This window comes from Canis lupus, chromosome 20 (assembly GCF_011100685.1).
Source record: "Canis lupus familiaris isolate Mischka breed German Shepherd chromosome 20, alternate assembly UU_Cfam_GSD_1.0, whole genome shotgun sequence".
Classification (NCBI taxonomy): domain Eukaryota; kingdom Metazoa; phylum Chordata; class Mammalia; order Carnivora; family Canidae; genus Canis; species Canis lupus.
The window spans coordinates 44,663,832-44,680,577 of NC_049241.1; the positions used below are offsets into that span (position 1 = coordinate 44,663,832).

General features: G+C 47.3%; 1 protein-coding gene across 2 annotated transcripts in view; it reads right to left on the reverse strand.

Moving 5' to 3' along the window:
- Positions 1-16,495, reverse strand: part of UPF1 (UPF1 RNA helicase and ATPase) — a 36,620-nt gene extending 20,125 nt beyond the window's left edge. The window contains exons 1-3 of one of the 2 annotated variants that reach the window (XM_038566788.1): positions 16,150-16,495; positions 2,525-2,667; positions 810-899 (exon numbers count right to left, since the gene is read on the reverse strand). In XM_038566788.1, the coding sequence (XP_038422716.1) occupies positions 810-899; positions 2,525-2,667; positions 16,150-16,380 (464 nt within the window). In that variant the 5' untranslated portion in view covers positions 16,381-16,495. The remainder of the gene's footprint in view (positions 1-809; positions 900-2,524; positions 2,668-16,149) is intronic. The other variant, XM_038566789.1, reaches the window with a different exon arrangement.
- Between the last annotated feature and the right edge of the window lie 251 nt (positions 16,496-16,746).

Genomic DNA, 16,746 nt, shown 5'->3' on the forward strand with positions numbered 1-16,746 from the left:
GGCAGCACGCATGAAATGGTGAAGCCTGGAAGACACAGGAAGGGTGGGGACTCTGTGCAAATATACCTGCCTATGGGGTTTTGTCACTGTATGTCTCTACAACATGACTCCCAGAAGATGCTCCTTTCTTGCTGACAACCTGGAGCCCTGTCTCACAAGACTGTTCCACTTCTCCAGAACAGTGGTGTGAGTTGTCACACATCACAGCAGCTCTGGAGAAGCCACCAGGACTGGACCCTCTCTTGGAATCCAAGCACCAGCACAAAACTGGTCTCACCCCAAACACGAAACAAGAGACCCAGTCACAGCTGCTGCTGATCAACAGCAGGAAGGGAAGCCCAGAGACGACGGTCAAGTGAACTTAATTTAATCCGATGATTCAGGATCTGGCCCGTATTAGCCTCAGGACTGCTCCGATGAGCTAAGGCCAGAGGGAGCCTTCTCAGGAAGTGGCTCCCATGGATGCCCATTACTGTCTTGGGAACATCCTCCCCAGGCACCCAGTAATGAAGATGAACGGGCGTGCCAGGAGCTCATCTTGCAGAAAAATATAAATAAAAACGGGGAAGGAGAATTAAGCCAACCCTACTTGCATAATAAAAAGAACCACAGAGAATAAATCAAGGGTAAATACATTAAGGCATTCACACACCACCATCTGTTTCAAGTTAAACCAGTCACAGAGGAGGGGAAAAACCAGGTTTGTTAGCGTGATTTTATATTGTGCTTTTGCTTCAACATTTCCATAATTTACACACAAATCTGAGCACAGCATTGATTAAAGACACATGCACGGTCTGATTATCTACCTGCCAGAAGTATTTCCACGCCCGTTACAGAACCACTTCTTGCTGGTGTTACAGTAAACCACGCAAGCAGGATCGTGTATTCCGCAGTAACTAAAAAAGTCAAAACATCAACAGTTAAATCTGGAAGGTCTCTCTCTGGTTTTAATTTGGCAAGATGTAAAATTCTTTCCTCTTACAACATTTTTAAATTTTTCATTAAACACATACTCAAACCCAACAATCCCACTAGCAAAATCCAATCAGTTAGCGGCAGAGACTTCCCAACCCCGACAAAGCAGGGAAGGGGTACAGGGGGCCGTGGAGGCTTCTGAGAGAAGCCCTAGGCAATAGCAAAGCCCCTGCCAGGTGAGGGGTGAGAGCTGTGGAAAATGCCAGGGGAACCCAATAACAAGGTCTGATACCCCAAAACAACCCCTAGCCACCCCGCTTTGGCCTTAAGTTTCAGGAACCATGACTTATAAGCAGGGAAATCAGCATCCCTGGCTCTGGACACACAAGTCGAGCGGTGCATTCACAAGGCACTCCACTCTCCAGCAGAGGGCGCCATGCTCCCGGGAACGCTTTGCTCATACCCAGCAGCAAAGGGTCTCTGGCTGACTTGAGCTCAAGCTTACAAGGAGCACCTCAAGAGAGCCCCCAGCCTCATTCTTCTGAAAATCAACATATCAAAAACAAAAAATGGCTAACAACGGAGTTCTTTATGTGTATAAAACCAAGACTGAGTCTCAAGAATGTGCTCCAGTCAAGAACCTTCCCCCTCCAACACCCCACACCATGGGGATAGCTTGGAGGGTGAGGGGTGTCAAACTTTAACCACCTGCAGCTTTACCAGAACCACTTCACCAGGATTTGTGCAGATAACAGGAATACTAACACATACGTAAAATCATTTGTAAAGGAGTGAAAAAAGAGCCAAAATAAAGTTAAAAACAAAAAGCCAAAATAAAGTTTAAAAAAAAAAAAAAAGAAAAGTCTGCCCACTGAGCAGGGGAAAGAGCAGCACTCTGTCCTGTGGCAGGCACAGACTTCAGAAGGTCAGCATGCCTGGGAGACAGGCAAGACAGTGCTGGAGCCCAGGCCCAAAATGGCACTGACTTGCCAGGTGCCCTGAACAAGACCAATCACCTCTTTTGGTCTCAATTTCCCTGTCTACGTGTAACAAAAAACACGAATAAGTCCATTCTTAAGGGTCCATCCAAATATAAGGGATAGGTCCTGCTACAAATGAGAATTCCAAACTTGGTCAACAAGTAGTTCTATCCACCGACTATTCAATTCTAATTTTTCAGAAGTTTTGAACAGATCAGAGAGGCAGATATGTTAAAGTATCCTATGATCATCTCTTCCTAAGAGAAATCTTAGCTGCTTTTTACCCTCTAAACCCAAGGTAAACCCTTTTTACCCTTACACCAAATATAAGTAGTTCATTTCAAATGAGTGAGTAGGACAGGTACTGGGAACCACGAGGACCTGACAGAAGGCAGAGAAGGGAAGCCTCTCCCCTACCCTCTGGGGGAATGAGGGTATGAGGGTGCTGATCCCATCCTCCTGCCCAGTAACAAGGACTATGTATATATAGGCCTGAAGAACCTCCTTATTTTTGTAATACCAAATGTCACAGTCTACAGTCTTAGATGGACTTCTAAAGCCAGCAAATCCACCTGGAATGCAAAAGCTCTGGGAGGTGAGTCTGTGCCTCTGCCATCCGCCCTTACCTGCAGGCATGTACAGGGAGATCCTTTGTGTAATAGGTATCTTCTTCATCTTCTTCAAAGTTCAACTCAGCCAACAACTGGCTGGTCTTGGCCACGCTGTCATCCACGGCCCCATTCTGCAGAATGCCCTCTGGTCCACCGACCTACAGCAGAATAGCAGCATCACCATGCAAGGCTGCAGCTCTCGGGCCTTAGCCCAGGCACATGGCTTCTCCCCAAATGTGCTCCCCACAAGCACCTTTCCATGAAGCACTGGCCTGCTCACTACTTTGAAACAGTTCAGCTTCTTCTGATTGGAGTTTTCCCACTCTCTACCTCCCTATTTAACCTACCTGGTCAAAAACAGGGTGCTGGTGGCCTAGGTCATCCACCATGCCTCTTGCATATCCAGGTCCAACCCCATCTGGTCACGGAGACATGACCCAACCAGGATGCTGAAGAAAACACTTCGTTCCCATGACTGAGGGCCACAAGGAGCAAGATGACTTTTTACAAAGCAGTTGCAATCCCCTCTGGGGACAGTTGCACATGTCAGGCCAGACAGCCTGGAATCCCATCACAGAGAAGGGTCCTGTCAAAGCCTAAGCCAGAAGTAAAGGTTGTGTACACTGGAGATGTGGGACAGCAGTTCTCTCATTAGTATTTCCTCCACTGCCAGTTTCCCTCTCTGGAGGGCAGCCCTTCTTCATTATGAATCAGAAGTTCAATGTTTAAGACAATCTTCCGAAATGAGGCTATAAACTTACTCCACATATTACCTTTTGTATGTTACAACAGCAAAAGCATAAAACAGGCGATTTTAACAGTAAGCCATGAATTTCACAGGCACTTCTCCTGAGCTCAAACGTCCATTCAGAGGCACATAGATTCAGTTTGCCAGAGAGTAACAGGCATTCCTAAAGCCACCTCCAGGAACCTCAGGTTGGCGGTCAACAGTCCTTGTCATCTCTCCCCACAGAAGGAGATGACACATCTCCCACACAAGGCTGGGTCAGGCAGCAGGAGAGTGGAGTGGTGATGAGGACAGGGAGGAATGACAGGACAACCCCAGGGCAGGCACCAGGTCTCTCTGTGAGACAAGATCTGACACTGGTCTCCTTCCCTCAAAAAGCCCCTGCCACCTGAGCTATGCCATGTGGGCCCGCTCAAGCCAGCAGCGCCTGTAGGGCCTTTTTCCCTGTCCACTGCTCCAGCCAAGGCACCTGTAAGATTCTAAAGACAGCAGCTCAGGGGCACCTGGGTGGCTCAGTCGGTTGAACGTTGGATTCTTGGTTTCAGCTCAGGTCATGATCTCAAGGTGGTGGGATTGTGCACCCCCCACCCCCCACATCGGGTTCTATGCTGCTCAGTTTGGTTAGGATTCTTTCCCTCCTCCTCTCCCTCCGCAGAGTGTTCTCTCTCAACAAAATAATATCTTTAAAAAAGAGATAAAGATAGCAGTTCTCTTGGGAATGCAGAAGTCCAGAATCAGGAGTGCTATGCCCCTCAGGGGGTGTTCCAAAAATTGCAGTGGTGCATTTGGGTTGTAAGTAGGAGGTCTAAACCTGTGTCTATAATGGTCTCAGCCCAGACCAGAACCCTATTTCACAGCCTCTTCCACTACTTTAATGTACTTTTTTCAGGTAGGCAACAACCAATTGAAATGCAAGAAAACCATGCTTTGTTCGAAAAAAGAAAAAGTTTTTTCAAAGAAAAATCAAAATTAACTTTTGGATTTTAATGCAGGTAAGTTAGTGCTATAACATAATCATTAGCATTTGTGAATCCCTGATATCTTTTTAAAATTATGGTAAAATACACACAATATAAACTGTACCATTGCAACCATTTTTAAGTGTACAGCTCAATGGCATTAAATACATTCGTATTATTCTGCAACCATCACCATCATCTATCTCCAGAACTTTTTCATCTTCCCAAACCGGAACTGTCCCTATTAAACACCAACTCCCCATTCCCCTCCCCCAGCCCCTGAAGCCCCCCATTCTAGTTTCTGTCTGTGAATCTGACTACCCTAGAGACCTCATATAAATAATCTCATAGCATTTGTCTTTTTGTGACCAGCTTATGTCACATAGCATAATGTCTTCAGATTCACTCATGTTGTAGTAGGTGTCAGAATGTCCTCTTTTAAAGCTGGTGCACCTGGGTGGCTCAGTCAGTTAAGCATCTGACTCTTGATTTCAGCTCAAATTATGATCTCAGGGTTGTGAGATCTACAGGTGTAGAGCCTGCTTGAGATTCTCTCTTTCCATCTGCTCCCTCACCCCCATCATCACCCACTCACATGTGTGCTCAAAGAAAAAAAAAAGTTGGGATCCCTGGGTGGCGCAGCGGTTTGGCGCCTGCCTTTGGGCCAGGGCGCGATCCTGGAGACCCGGGATCGAATCCCACATCAGGCTCCTGGTGCATGGAGCCTGCTTCTCCCTCTGCCTGTGTCTCTGCCTCTCTCTCTCTCTCTGTGACTATCATAAATAAATAAAAAATTAAAAAAAAAGAAAAAAAAAGTTCCTTTTTTAAGGCTGAATAACATTCCACTCTATGGATATACATTTTGCTTATCCATTAATTCTTCAGTGGGGACTTGGGTTTCTTCTACTTTTTAGCTGCTGTGAACATAGTATATATACAAATTATCAAATCCCTGCTTTCAATTCTTTTGGGGATATGCCCAGAAATGGGCTTGTTAGATCTTATGGTAATTCTGTGTGTCCTATTTTTGAGGAACTGCCATAGTATTTTCCACAGAGGCTACGCATTCTCCATTCCCACCTACAGCGCACAAGGGTTCCAACTTCTCCACAGACTCATTGATCTCATTATCATTCTTTTGTGTGTTTTTTTTTTAAATAGCCATCCTAATGAATGTGAGGTGATCTCATTGTGGTTTTCATCTGCATTTCTCTGATAGCTAATGAAGCTGAGCATCTGTTCACGTGCTTGTTGGTCACTTGTGTATCTTCTTTGGAGAAATGTCTACTGAAGTCCTTTGCCCATTTTTAATTGATTGTTAAGATTTTTTTGTTGTGTTGTCCTCTGAAATTCTGGTAGTTGGCTATCATTTCAAAAAGTCACCCCTGGGATCCCTGGGTGGCGCAGCGGTTTGGTGCCTGCCTTTGGCCCAGGGCGCGATCCTGGAGACGCGGGATCGAATCCCACGTCAGGCTCCCGGTGCATGGAGCCTGCTTCTCCCTCTGCCTGTGTCTCTGCCTCTCTCTCTCTCTCTCTCTCTGTGACTATCATAAGTAAATAAAATCTTAAAAAAAAAAAAAAAAAAAAAGTCACCCCTCTGGCTTCCCCTGACACATGCAGTGGCGATACTAAGTGTGAGGCTACTCACAGGGCCAGCGCTGCTCACTCACAAGGTCTCCTGGTATGATTGCCCCTAGGCACACACAGTGTATGTGACAAGTTATGGCACCTGGATTTAACCTTATGGCAGTGAAGGAAGTATACATATCACACTTCAGAAGGCAACAATTAGAAACCGACATCTGTGATCCCACTTCAACTCAATACACTGCTTTCCCAAATACTTGAGGTAACAAAGTTGTTTTTGTTTTTTTTTTTAAAGATTTATTTATTTATTCATGAGACACAGAGAGAGAGAGAGAGAGAGAGAGAGAGAGGCAGAGACACAGGCAGAGGGAGAAGCAGGCTCCATGCAGGGAGCCCGATGCAGGACTCGATCCCAGAACTCCAGGATCATGCCCTGGGTCAAAGGCAGGCGTTAAACCACTGAGCCACCCAGGGATCCCCGAGGTAACAAAGTTTTTAAGAATATTAAGAAACTCAAACTTCTTTTTACTTGATCTAAAAGTGTTCTTTCTATAGATCTGATAACCTGAACTTAGATAAATGGATACTGACACCTTTTATGACTTAACTTTGATCATCTTTCATCTTTCCAGAGAAACGTGGTACTTTTCTAATCTAATCTCAGCAGAAAAACACCTTAAAACCCAAGATCACCTAAGAAGGTGGTCTAGGAAGGAATCAGCATGTGGGCCCACCTCTCAAGTTCAGAACAGTACTTACATTTTTAAATGGCTGGATTAAGTGCCTAATAATATCCTCAATTTTTCTGCTTCTCCTGTAAAGTCTAGAATATTTACTCCTGTAAAGTCTAGAATATTTACTATCTAGTCCCTGAAGAAAATGTTTACAGAACAACTCCTAAATTTTTTTATCAGGTTGCATAAGCTTTTACATATAAATAAATGTCCTTGGTGATATCTGAATCTTTACTTTCCTGAAATATCAAACTTTGTACATAGAGTAATATAGAAAAGTGCATACTACCCAGGTGCTGCTCTCTTTCAACCCACTCTTGCCTTATCTGGGCCTCAGATCCCACAGTTCACCTCCCCTAACCAGGGAGAGAGGCGTGAACCAGCAAAGGATACATCTACCAGACATGTGGGGACCCTCCCTGTACCACACTTACCCCTTCAGGTAAGGGGCAGGAAATTTAGGTCTAATCTCAGAATTCCTGGGGGACAGTATGATACTGATACAAGGTCAGGTAGACTTTCCACACCTCCACTAAAGCCGGGGAAGCTGGAGAGAAGAGTTCAGATTTCCAAAGCCCCAGTAGTCCTCCAGCTTCCTGGTTGGGGAACATGTGCACGTGCACACACATGAGCGCATACACATATTCCCAGTTCCCATGCAGCCCCATTCCTGCCTAGCTATGATCTGGCCACAACACAAACTGGCTTCTATAGCTAGGTTGTTAGTTTCTCCCTCTACTCTCTGGAAAGCTTTAAGATAAACGTTAACTTCAAAAATATATTTGACCCCAGAAGCTATAATTAAATTAGTTAAAACAAAGCACTAGAGAGCACAGAGAGGTCTTACAACCCGTGCCAGGTGACCTGACAGGAGGACTGTAGGGTCCTGGTCTTTGGCCAGTACAGGATTGAGGTCCTCTGAGGTTATCAACCTCTCACTTCCAGCCAGGATCCCTGAGGCCTGCCAGGCTGAGGTGCAAGACACCCCTGTAATCACAGGCACACCAAGCCCACCCCCAGGAACCACGTCACTGGGGAAACAGTTCATTCCCTCACCTCTGCTCTGAGTTTGAAGTACACCTTCTCTGCTATTTGAAGTTTATCTATGAGCTGCTGAGCTGATCAAGGCTGCAGGCAGAAATTTCTGCCCAGGGACAGTTCCATACAACTAAGTACAGAACTCAAGATTGTGCACATCTTGAGGATAGCAGGAAGAGCAATCACTTCAGACCTACATTGACTCCTCAATGTCTGAAAAGTGTTATTTTTTTTAAAGATTTTATTTATTTATTCATGAGACACAGAGAGAGAGAGAGAGAGAGAGAGAGAGGCAGAGACCCAGGCAGAGGGAGAAGCAGACTCCATGCAGGGAACCCAACATGGGACTCGATCCCAGGACTCCAGGATCACGCCCTGAGCCCAAGGCAGATGCCCAACCTGTCAAGCCACCCAGGCATCCCTTAAGTATTTTTTTTTTTTTAATCTCAAAGTTTAAGTAAAAAGAGTGGGAAGTCCCCTTTCCCTCAGTGTGGCCCCAGGCAGAGGGGAGTGGCAGAATCTCTAAGCCTTACCTAAGGAAAAGGCTAATAACAGAAGTTCTGGCCTTCCCCCAGCTTTTGAGAAAGTTCCAAAACTACAGAGAATGAACAACACACACCCGTCACCTGAATCCACCAGCCACTCACATTTTGCCATGCTTGCTCTCCCCCTCTACACACACACACTTTTATTTTCCTGATCCATTTCAGAGTCACAGGCCCCAGGAAAAGCACTTTCTCCATATAATCATAATACAGCTTCCAACTGGAGAAAAATACTGATGAAATTGATAGAATATTGCTATCCAATGAGCATGGTCACAATTCCCCAACATCCTAATAATGTCCTTTGTAATTTTTTACATTCAAGACCTAGTTAACACATTACTTGTAATGTCTCTTTAGCCTTCTTTAACCCCTTAGTTTTAACCACATGTAAATGATGAGATTCAACCATTTCTGACCTATGAGGATGACGTCACACGGTCCAACTCAAGAGCCTGGTCCCCAGCTTCTGGACAGAAAGGATCCTCACCAGCCTCTTCTTTACAATGGACCCTTTTCCTGGTCAGCATGCTGAGTCTAGCCCTATGGTTCATTTCAATGCTGAGTATTCCTGACATGTCTGAGGCATCCCTAGCTAGCCTTGGGCTGCCCCTGTCTGCCCGGCCCTGGGATCGCCACTCTCAAATAAGCTCACTCCATACCTGCAGAGAGAAGGCAGTGTGTGACAAGGGGGTTCAGTCCAGAAGCGAGGACATCTCACAGGACAATAACCCCATCTAGACCCCAGCTCAGGGGCATGAAAAGGAGAGAGAGGGACTGCCCTGGAAAGCAGGAACAAAAGACAAGACAATCATATTAACGCTGGGCCTCACAGGGGCCCAGATCAAGCCAAGACATTTTCTGACAAGTGAAGAATCTGACTGTGGAGAAAGGGAAGCCCCGAGTACTAGATGATCCCAAAAACTATTGTCGGTGCTGTTCATCTGACAACAGCAGTACTATGACAAAAAAACCACCTTTTTGTTTCCAGAAATGCGCACTAAATAGGAAAGGTCAAAATGAGTGTGTATTGCTAGCTCATATGGCTCAATCTCAGAAGGAAGGGTAAAATGACATGCTGGATTCACTTTATAACTATTTGGCAATGAACAAAAAGGGGGAGAGGAAAATCTTCACAACTGCTGAATTGAGGAGATGGATGGTCAAGGTTTGTTTTACATAGAGAATTCATAACCAACATTTTTACATAATACAGATGGACAAGGTGGCCTCCTAAAAACTGGGTTATTAACTCTATAGAGCCATGCACTCAAAAAGACTAATGGAAAACAAGCACAGCTCCAACCAAATACCTTCCAGTCCAGGATAAAGAGAGCAACCTCCCCAGATTCACGGTCATCCCTGGCCGCTGAGCTCTGCAAGGAGCTAATAAGCAGAATGGAGGGTGCCATGCTCAGTTGTGACAAAGAGCTACCTGCAGAGCTCAGCAAGCAGCCTATGTCTAGAAGCCATCCTGGCAAAAGTCTGGAGGAATCCTAAGAAGCCTGGTTTGGCTCTGTAGTCCAGCTCACAAGCTGCTACCAGACCAAGGCATATTAAAAGCCAACAATGACCCTTTCTCAGCATCCCAGTGTTTTATCAGAGGAAGCAGCAGGATTCGGCTATCAAGGAAAGCTCCTCTGGCAAAAAGAGTTCAAAGACCCCCTGAGCATAAGACCCAGACACCTAGAAAAGGGAACACTGAAGATTCAGCCAGATTTGCTGCCCTTCTGCACCTTCCAGGCCACACTGTTCTGGGTCCCACTGAGCAGAGCTGGGTGTCAGGACCTTTTCTGTGGTCAGGACTATCCCATACCACTGAAAGACCACCCTGCCAGGGTGGCAACCCACAACTACCCACAATCTGCCCCCTCCAGCCTCTATGCATGCTGCTCTGATGGGCCTTTCTCTCCTGCAGGGCTTCTCACCCTTCCTCTCAGAGTAGTGCCTCCAAAGAGTCAGCTGACCAGCACCATTCTCACCCATACCTCCCACCAGTGTGGAGCCCTTCCTCACTCTTGGAGGATCATGGGCTCCGATGAAAATCACATACAGGAGCTAATGCCTGCTCTAGCCATAATTCCTTATGAGGACTCAGGGGCAACAGGTTATCCAGTGCAGTGAACACATCCCAGGAGGAGTGGCCACTCTGGCTGCCTGGTACTGTGATAGCTCACACACTCCCTGGTGCACACAGGCACATATCCAAGCACAATGCACTCTCCCTGAGCTCCCCTTCCAGCCTTGTCCACACTCTGCCAGGTCCACCCACCATCTTAGGGCCCTTCCTCTCAAGTGAGGTCATGGTACCCTTCAGCAGCTCTATGAGGCTCCAGGATCAAGCCCAAACCCCTTGGCATGGGATACCAGTCTGCACCCACTCTCCATCTAAACCAAGCCAAAAGTAGTGTCCCATGCCCACTCCTCTGCCTAGCAGGCATGCCTTCCTGAACAACTTAAGGACCACTATTCACAAAGGCTTTCCCTCTGCAGGGCAAACCACTCCCTCTTTTGGGCTGTCATAACCCCTAAGGTCAACTGCAGTCTGGGCATTTCTAACAAAACAACTACAGATAGCAATGGATTCACTTTGACACCCAGGCTTCACAGAGCACAGCAAGGCAAGGAAGCAGCAACTGCTGAGAGGGCAAGAGCCAAGGAGGACCAAGCTGAAGAGGTTGGCCTGACAACAGATATATGAGGGTTCCCAGGCTCATCGTGAAAGCAGTGTGGCCAGGCCACGGTTCCTGACTTTGAACTCAAGTGGAGGGCTTGGGTACACAGGGTGGTGAATCTCCCCAACATGTGACTGGGAGTGGCCGAACACAGGGTCACTCCATTTCCCTACATTAGAGCTATTGAAGAGAGACTACAAAGTTTAACAGGAGCAAAAATGAAGGAAAAGAAAAGAAAAAGAGGAGTGAAGGAAAATCAAAGACAATGAACAATGTGTGATTGAACTCTGCCAATTTACTAGAAAAACACTGAACTGCACACTTAGAAATAAGAGACTGTATAGTACGTGATCATACCTCAATAAAGCTATCAGAGAGATGTCTCCTTTTTTTGGTTGTGGGAGCTGGAGAACTTTTTTAGTTAATATTGACAGTGTACTAGCGTTAACTCTGCCCCCAATTCTACTGCATCTGGGTTAAGAAATTGGGATAAAGAAAGAGTCATTTCACTTATGTGACTGATACAGAAGCCCTTCCTCTCCCCAAATTGCCCATTGAGTCCGAACCCTTTGGAAACAAACCAGGGAAATCCAATAAGGGGAAAGTGCCAGACAAACACTTGCCAGAGCTCCTGCAAGGTTACCCGTGTCTTATCTCCAATTTTCTCAAGGTGTGCTTATATCACAGCTGAACTGAGTGTTCATGAAACCAGATGGAAAAAGTCCCAGATTTTAAACTCACCACTTTCAGGAACCCCTGAACTATACTGAACTCATTCCTCCTCTTCATAAGCTACAAGCCAGTAAGCAGATGATCTGTTTACCTGGCTGCTCAAGAATATGTCAGGACAGCCTTCCATGATGAATTCTGAAGGCAGCCAGGACTATGGTTTTAAAGACTAAGTTAGCAACTCTTTAGCCAAGTATCTTACTAGCCAAGTATCTTACCAGTTGAATAGGAAAAACAAGCCCAAGTGTATGTACTCAGCACTACAACTGATGGGGGAACCAAACTGGCACAGTTGGTAGAGAGACTCTTCATCTCAGGGTCATGAGTTCAAGCCCCATGTTGGGCAGAACCTACTTTAAAAAAAGAATGCCTGCGTGGGTCAGTGGTTGAGCATCTGCCTTCAGCTCAGGGTGTGATCCTGAGGTCCCGGAATCAAGTCCCACATCAGGTTCCCTGCATGGAGCCTGTTTCTCCCTCTGCCTCTGTCCCTGCCTCTCTCATGAATAAATAAATAAAATCTTTAAAAAAGAAAAAAAAGACAACTGATGAAGAGCCCCTGTTTACCTGCTGATGGTCACTGGGGTTGTCCCAGTCTGAGGCTCTCATAAACAAAGCAGGTATAAGTACTCAGAGCAGCCCCAGGTGTAGACAACTGTCTTTGTTTCTCTGCTGGGCCACAGAGGTGTAAACCATTCTACCAGCAAGGTATGACTGCTCCAAGTGGTTTTCCAGCCTTTTAAGGAATCTAAGCCACTCTTATGAGTGGGTAGTGATATCTCCACATGGTCTTGAGTTTCATTGAGGTATAACTGACATACAATCAACAGTGCATGTTTAAAGGATACAATTTTATAAATTGACATACATCCATGTATGTAAACACCCACAATCAAGATAATGAACATATCCATCACCGAGTCTTCTTATGCCCTTTGTCATCCTTCCCTTTTTTTCTCCCTCCCCCAACCACTAATCTGCCTTTTATTACTATTAGTTAGCACTTTCTAGAGCCTTATATGAACAGAATAAGAGTCACAGAGTATATACTCTTTGTCAGAATGCTTCTTTTACTCAGTGTAATTATTCTGAGATGCATCCACATCATTGTGTGTATTAACATTTCATTCTTTTTTTTTTTTTTTTAGCTGGGTAGTGTACCCAACTCTTAGATTTCTTTTTTTTTTAAGATTTATTTTTAAAAAATAATAAAGATTTATTTATTTATTTATTCACGATAGAGAGAGAGGCAGAGACACAGCAGAGGGAGAAGCAGGCTCCACACTGGGAGCCCGACGCGGGACTCGATCCCGGGACTCCAGGATCACGCCCTGGGCCAAAGGCAGGCGCTAAACCGCTGAGCCACCCAGGGATCCCCAGATTTCTACCATAATACCCATATTTGAAGAAAACTTGAGAGTACTGACCATCAAAAGGAAATATTCCAACGACTGTAACACCAGCTATTATGCAAAGCACTTCTGAAATTACCTTTCCCTGCCCTTTGAGGGGTGGGGGAATGGCCCAGCAAAGAGTCAGATAATCAAAAGAAAATGGTCCCTTGTGTCTTAAGGACACCTGACAGGGCTATGTCAGCCCTTGTCATCCTAGGATCTCAAAGGCTTTGAGAAATACCAGTTTTATTTCATAAACAAGAAAACAAGTGTTATTTGAGCTCAGCAGGAGTCACCCTTGCCTGCCATTCTCCTACTCTGGCACTGACACACATTCTGCCTCTAAACAAGCTTTCAGGTAAAACCAACTGAGCATCGGGCAGCCCAGGTGGCTCAGCAATTTAGCGACGCCTTCGGCCCAGGTTGTGATCCTGGAGACCCGGGATCGGGTCCCACGTCGGGCTCCCTGCATGGAGCCTGCTTCTCCCTCTGCCCGTGTCTCTGCCCCCCTCCCCCCGTGTCTCACATGAATAAATAAATAAAATCTTAAAAAAAAAAAATCCTGAGCAAAACTGGTATCAAATGTGGCTGCACGTTGGGAAACAATCTGGCAGCTCCTGGATGGGTTACCCACAGAGCTACCACACAACCCAGCAATTTCACCTACAGCCACACAGAAACTTGTACACAAGCGTTCACAGCAGCATTATTTATAATAGCTAAACGTGGAAACAACCCAAACATCCACCAACAGATGAATGAATAAATAAAATGTGGTCTGTTTATATTGTGAAATATTCAGTCACAGAAAGAAATGGGAGTAGACATGTGTTACAACATGGATGAACCTTGAAAACATGCCAGACACAGAAGACCATATATTGTCATTTCTATCAAATGTCCACAGTAGGTAAACCCAAGACATTAAGATTAGAGGTTGCCTGGGGTTGGAGAACGGAGGACCAACAGGCTAAGATCTGTGGGGTTTCTTTTTAGGGTGATGAAAAATGTCCAAAAATTGATTATGGAGATGGCTGCACAACTGGGGATATACTAAAAGGTACTGAACTGTATACTCTAAACTGGCAAACCATACGGTGTTATGAATTCTATCTCAGGAAAGCTGTGAAACAGAAGTGGCTGCACAGCATTTGATAAGTCACAGCCACTTATCCAATAAGATAAAATCAAAAGGCATTCAGAATGGGTTTTTTGAGTCTTTCTGGAAGCCCCATCGTACAGTTAGCTATACAGCCAACTCCTGAGGACAAATAAGGAAAATCCCAAATGTTGCAGGCAGCCAATGCCACCAACTGGCACAGGAAATAATCAACTTTTTTCCACTTTCCAATTCTATTCAGACTTTCCTGCCTCCAAACTTAGGGCCTTCTCTTGCAATAAAAAGGATATTCCCCAAACACAAAAGTTAAGCTACAGGTGAGTGGGTCAGAGTTAATTAAAGGCAAGGAAGGGTAAACCCTTTTGATGTCATGAGAACTCAAATGAGCTAAACTGCAACATTTACCTAATTTGGAGAGTTTAAGGCTCTTGTTTTACATAGATCAGTGTCCAGGTACAGAAAAATAGATCATTTCAACTTAAAGAGAAGGACACACCCTGCAATTAATCACACAGAACTGCAAGGACAACACTAGAAGTCAGAGCTGCTGCTTTATATTAGTTACAGTTTAAAAAGAATTTGCAATAAAACAATTACCTTTCCCAATCCTGAGCTGCCATGAATCCTGGCACATTGCTCAATGGAGAGATTTTTCTCCTTAGCCTTCTGGCCATGCTGGACACAAGTTATAGACAGTGCTAACCGGTCCACCCAAACATGAGGCCAGGTCTCACATATGTTTAAAAGTAACAAAACTCCTATACTCCCTTTTTACAGTTGTGGAAACAAGTCTACAGAACATGAAACTACAGGTGTTATGAGCTGCCAGCCGCTCAGGCAAACTCTCCTCTCTACCTTCCTCCACCATATGTAAACCAAACTGAAAAAACATACATACTTGCACACCTGTTCTCCCTGATGCTCCACCCAACAGGCATCTATTTTTAAGGAATCTGAGGTTAGAATGAGTCAAATGTTTTCTGCTTCTATTAGGGGCTAAAAGAAAATCCAAGTGGGTGGTCTACCCACGGGAGTGACTCAATCAACTAGAATGCAAGCCCTCCTCCCCCAAGGACAGTCTGAGCTCACACTGGATGAGATGGTGTGGCTCTCCCAGCCCTGACGGTGGGTCCTCATACCAAGGGACACCTGTGACAAGGTATCCCAGCCCAAGACCCCAGCCAGTGCCCTCTGCCACACCAGAGCAGGGACCTAGGTTCAGGAAGTGTGAGTGTGATACTTCCCATAACCCAAACTTAAAATATCCAAGTAGCTTTCCCCTAAACATTCACTAAAAGCATTCATTAAAAACAACATTTTCCAACGTGGCAGTACCATTTACGTAAAACCCACTAGCACTACCCCATTGGAGGAACAAACTCAAATCTAACTTTTCCAAGGCAGGGTTGTGGAGTTACATAACAGGTCGGTTTCAGCAACAGGCAATACAAGGAGGAAAAACAAAACGCAACCTGTCTCTTGAATAATCTTAATAGCCAACGAGTATGGGGGTCTCGATTGGTGGCAAAAAATCGGTTTCTGCTGCAGGAGCTTCGACCCTCTCCTCTCCAGCGTCCCAGGGCCTGGGGAAATTTGAACCCGCGGCTCAGTAAGCATGATTGGGGGGGAGGGGTGCTGGGACCACAGGTGGGGGGGGGGCAGGGAGGACGGATCGGCCAGTGGGGGAACCCAGGCAGATCACCCCGGCGCTGGCTTGAGCAGGGCACGAACGCAGCAGGAGGGAAACTCGGGGACAGGTCATCCCCAACCTGGCCAGGGACCGACCGACGGCAAGTCACCTCGGACACGCCCGGAAGGGACTTCGGGCAGGTGACCTAAGATGCGGCCTGAGGTAGATCCTGAGCAGATCACCCGGACCCAACCACAGCCGGACTCCAAACAGAACTACCCAGGCCCAGCTGGAGACGGGAACCCGGGGCAGGTTACTCCGGGCCCGGCCGGAATGGGAGACTCGGGGAAGGTCAGCCCGGGCCGGGCCTGAGTCGGGGACCCGAGACAGGTTACTCCGGACCCGGCCAGAGGGCAGGACCCCGAGCAGGCTCCCGGGCGCCGCGGCCCAGCCCGGGCTTCCGGCGCCGCCATGTGCCGCTCACCTGCGCGTCCAGCTGTCCGGCCGCAGCGCCCGCGCCAGCGCCGACCGGGCCGCCCGCGCCACCTCCTCCGGGGCCGCCGGGGCCACCCGGGGGCGTCTGCGTCTGACTGGGGAGGGTGAAGTCGGTGAACTCGAACTCCGAGCCCTGTGTGTCGGCGCCGAGCAGCTCGGCTTCCTCGGTGTCCAGGAAGGTGAGCGTCTGAGAACTGGGCCCGTACGCCTCCACGCTCATGGTGCCGCCGAGTAGGGCCCTCAGGCCGGCTCCGCGCCGCACTCGAGCCCGCCGCCGCGCTGAGGCCTAGGCCGCAGGCCTCGGGCCACCACCGCCGCCGCGCCCACGCTCCTGAACCAGACTGAAACGCCCTCCGCGGCGCGAGCTGGGCCAAGAGCCACGCGTGCCGAGCCTCCGCTGCTGTCGCCGAACCCCTCAGCGCCGCTGCTCCCCTCGGAGCCGCCCGCCGCTCGCAGCCCCCGGCAGGAACCGCCGCCGCTGCCGCTGCCGTGCGCGTGCGCGAGCCCGACGCCGGCGCAGGTGCGCGTGCGCGAGCCCGACGCCGGCGCAGGCGCGCGCGCTCCTCGCGGACGCCTCCAACCGCGC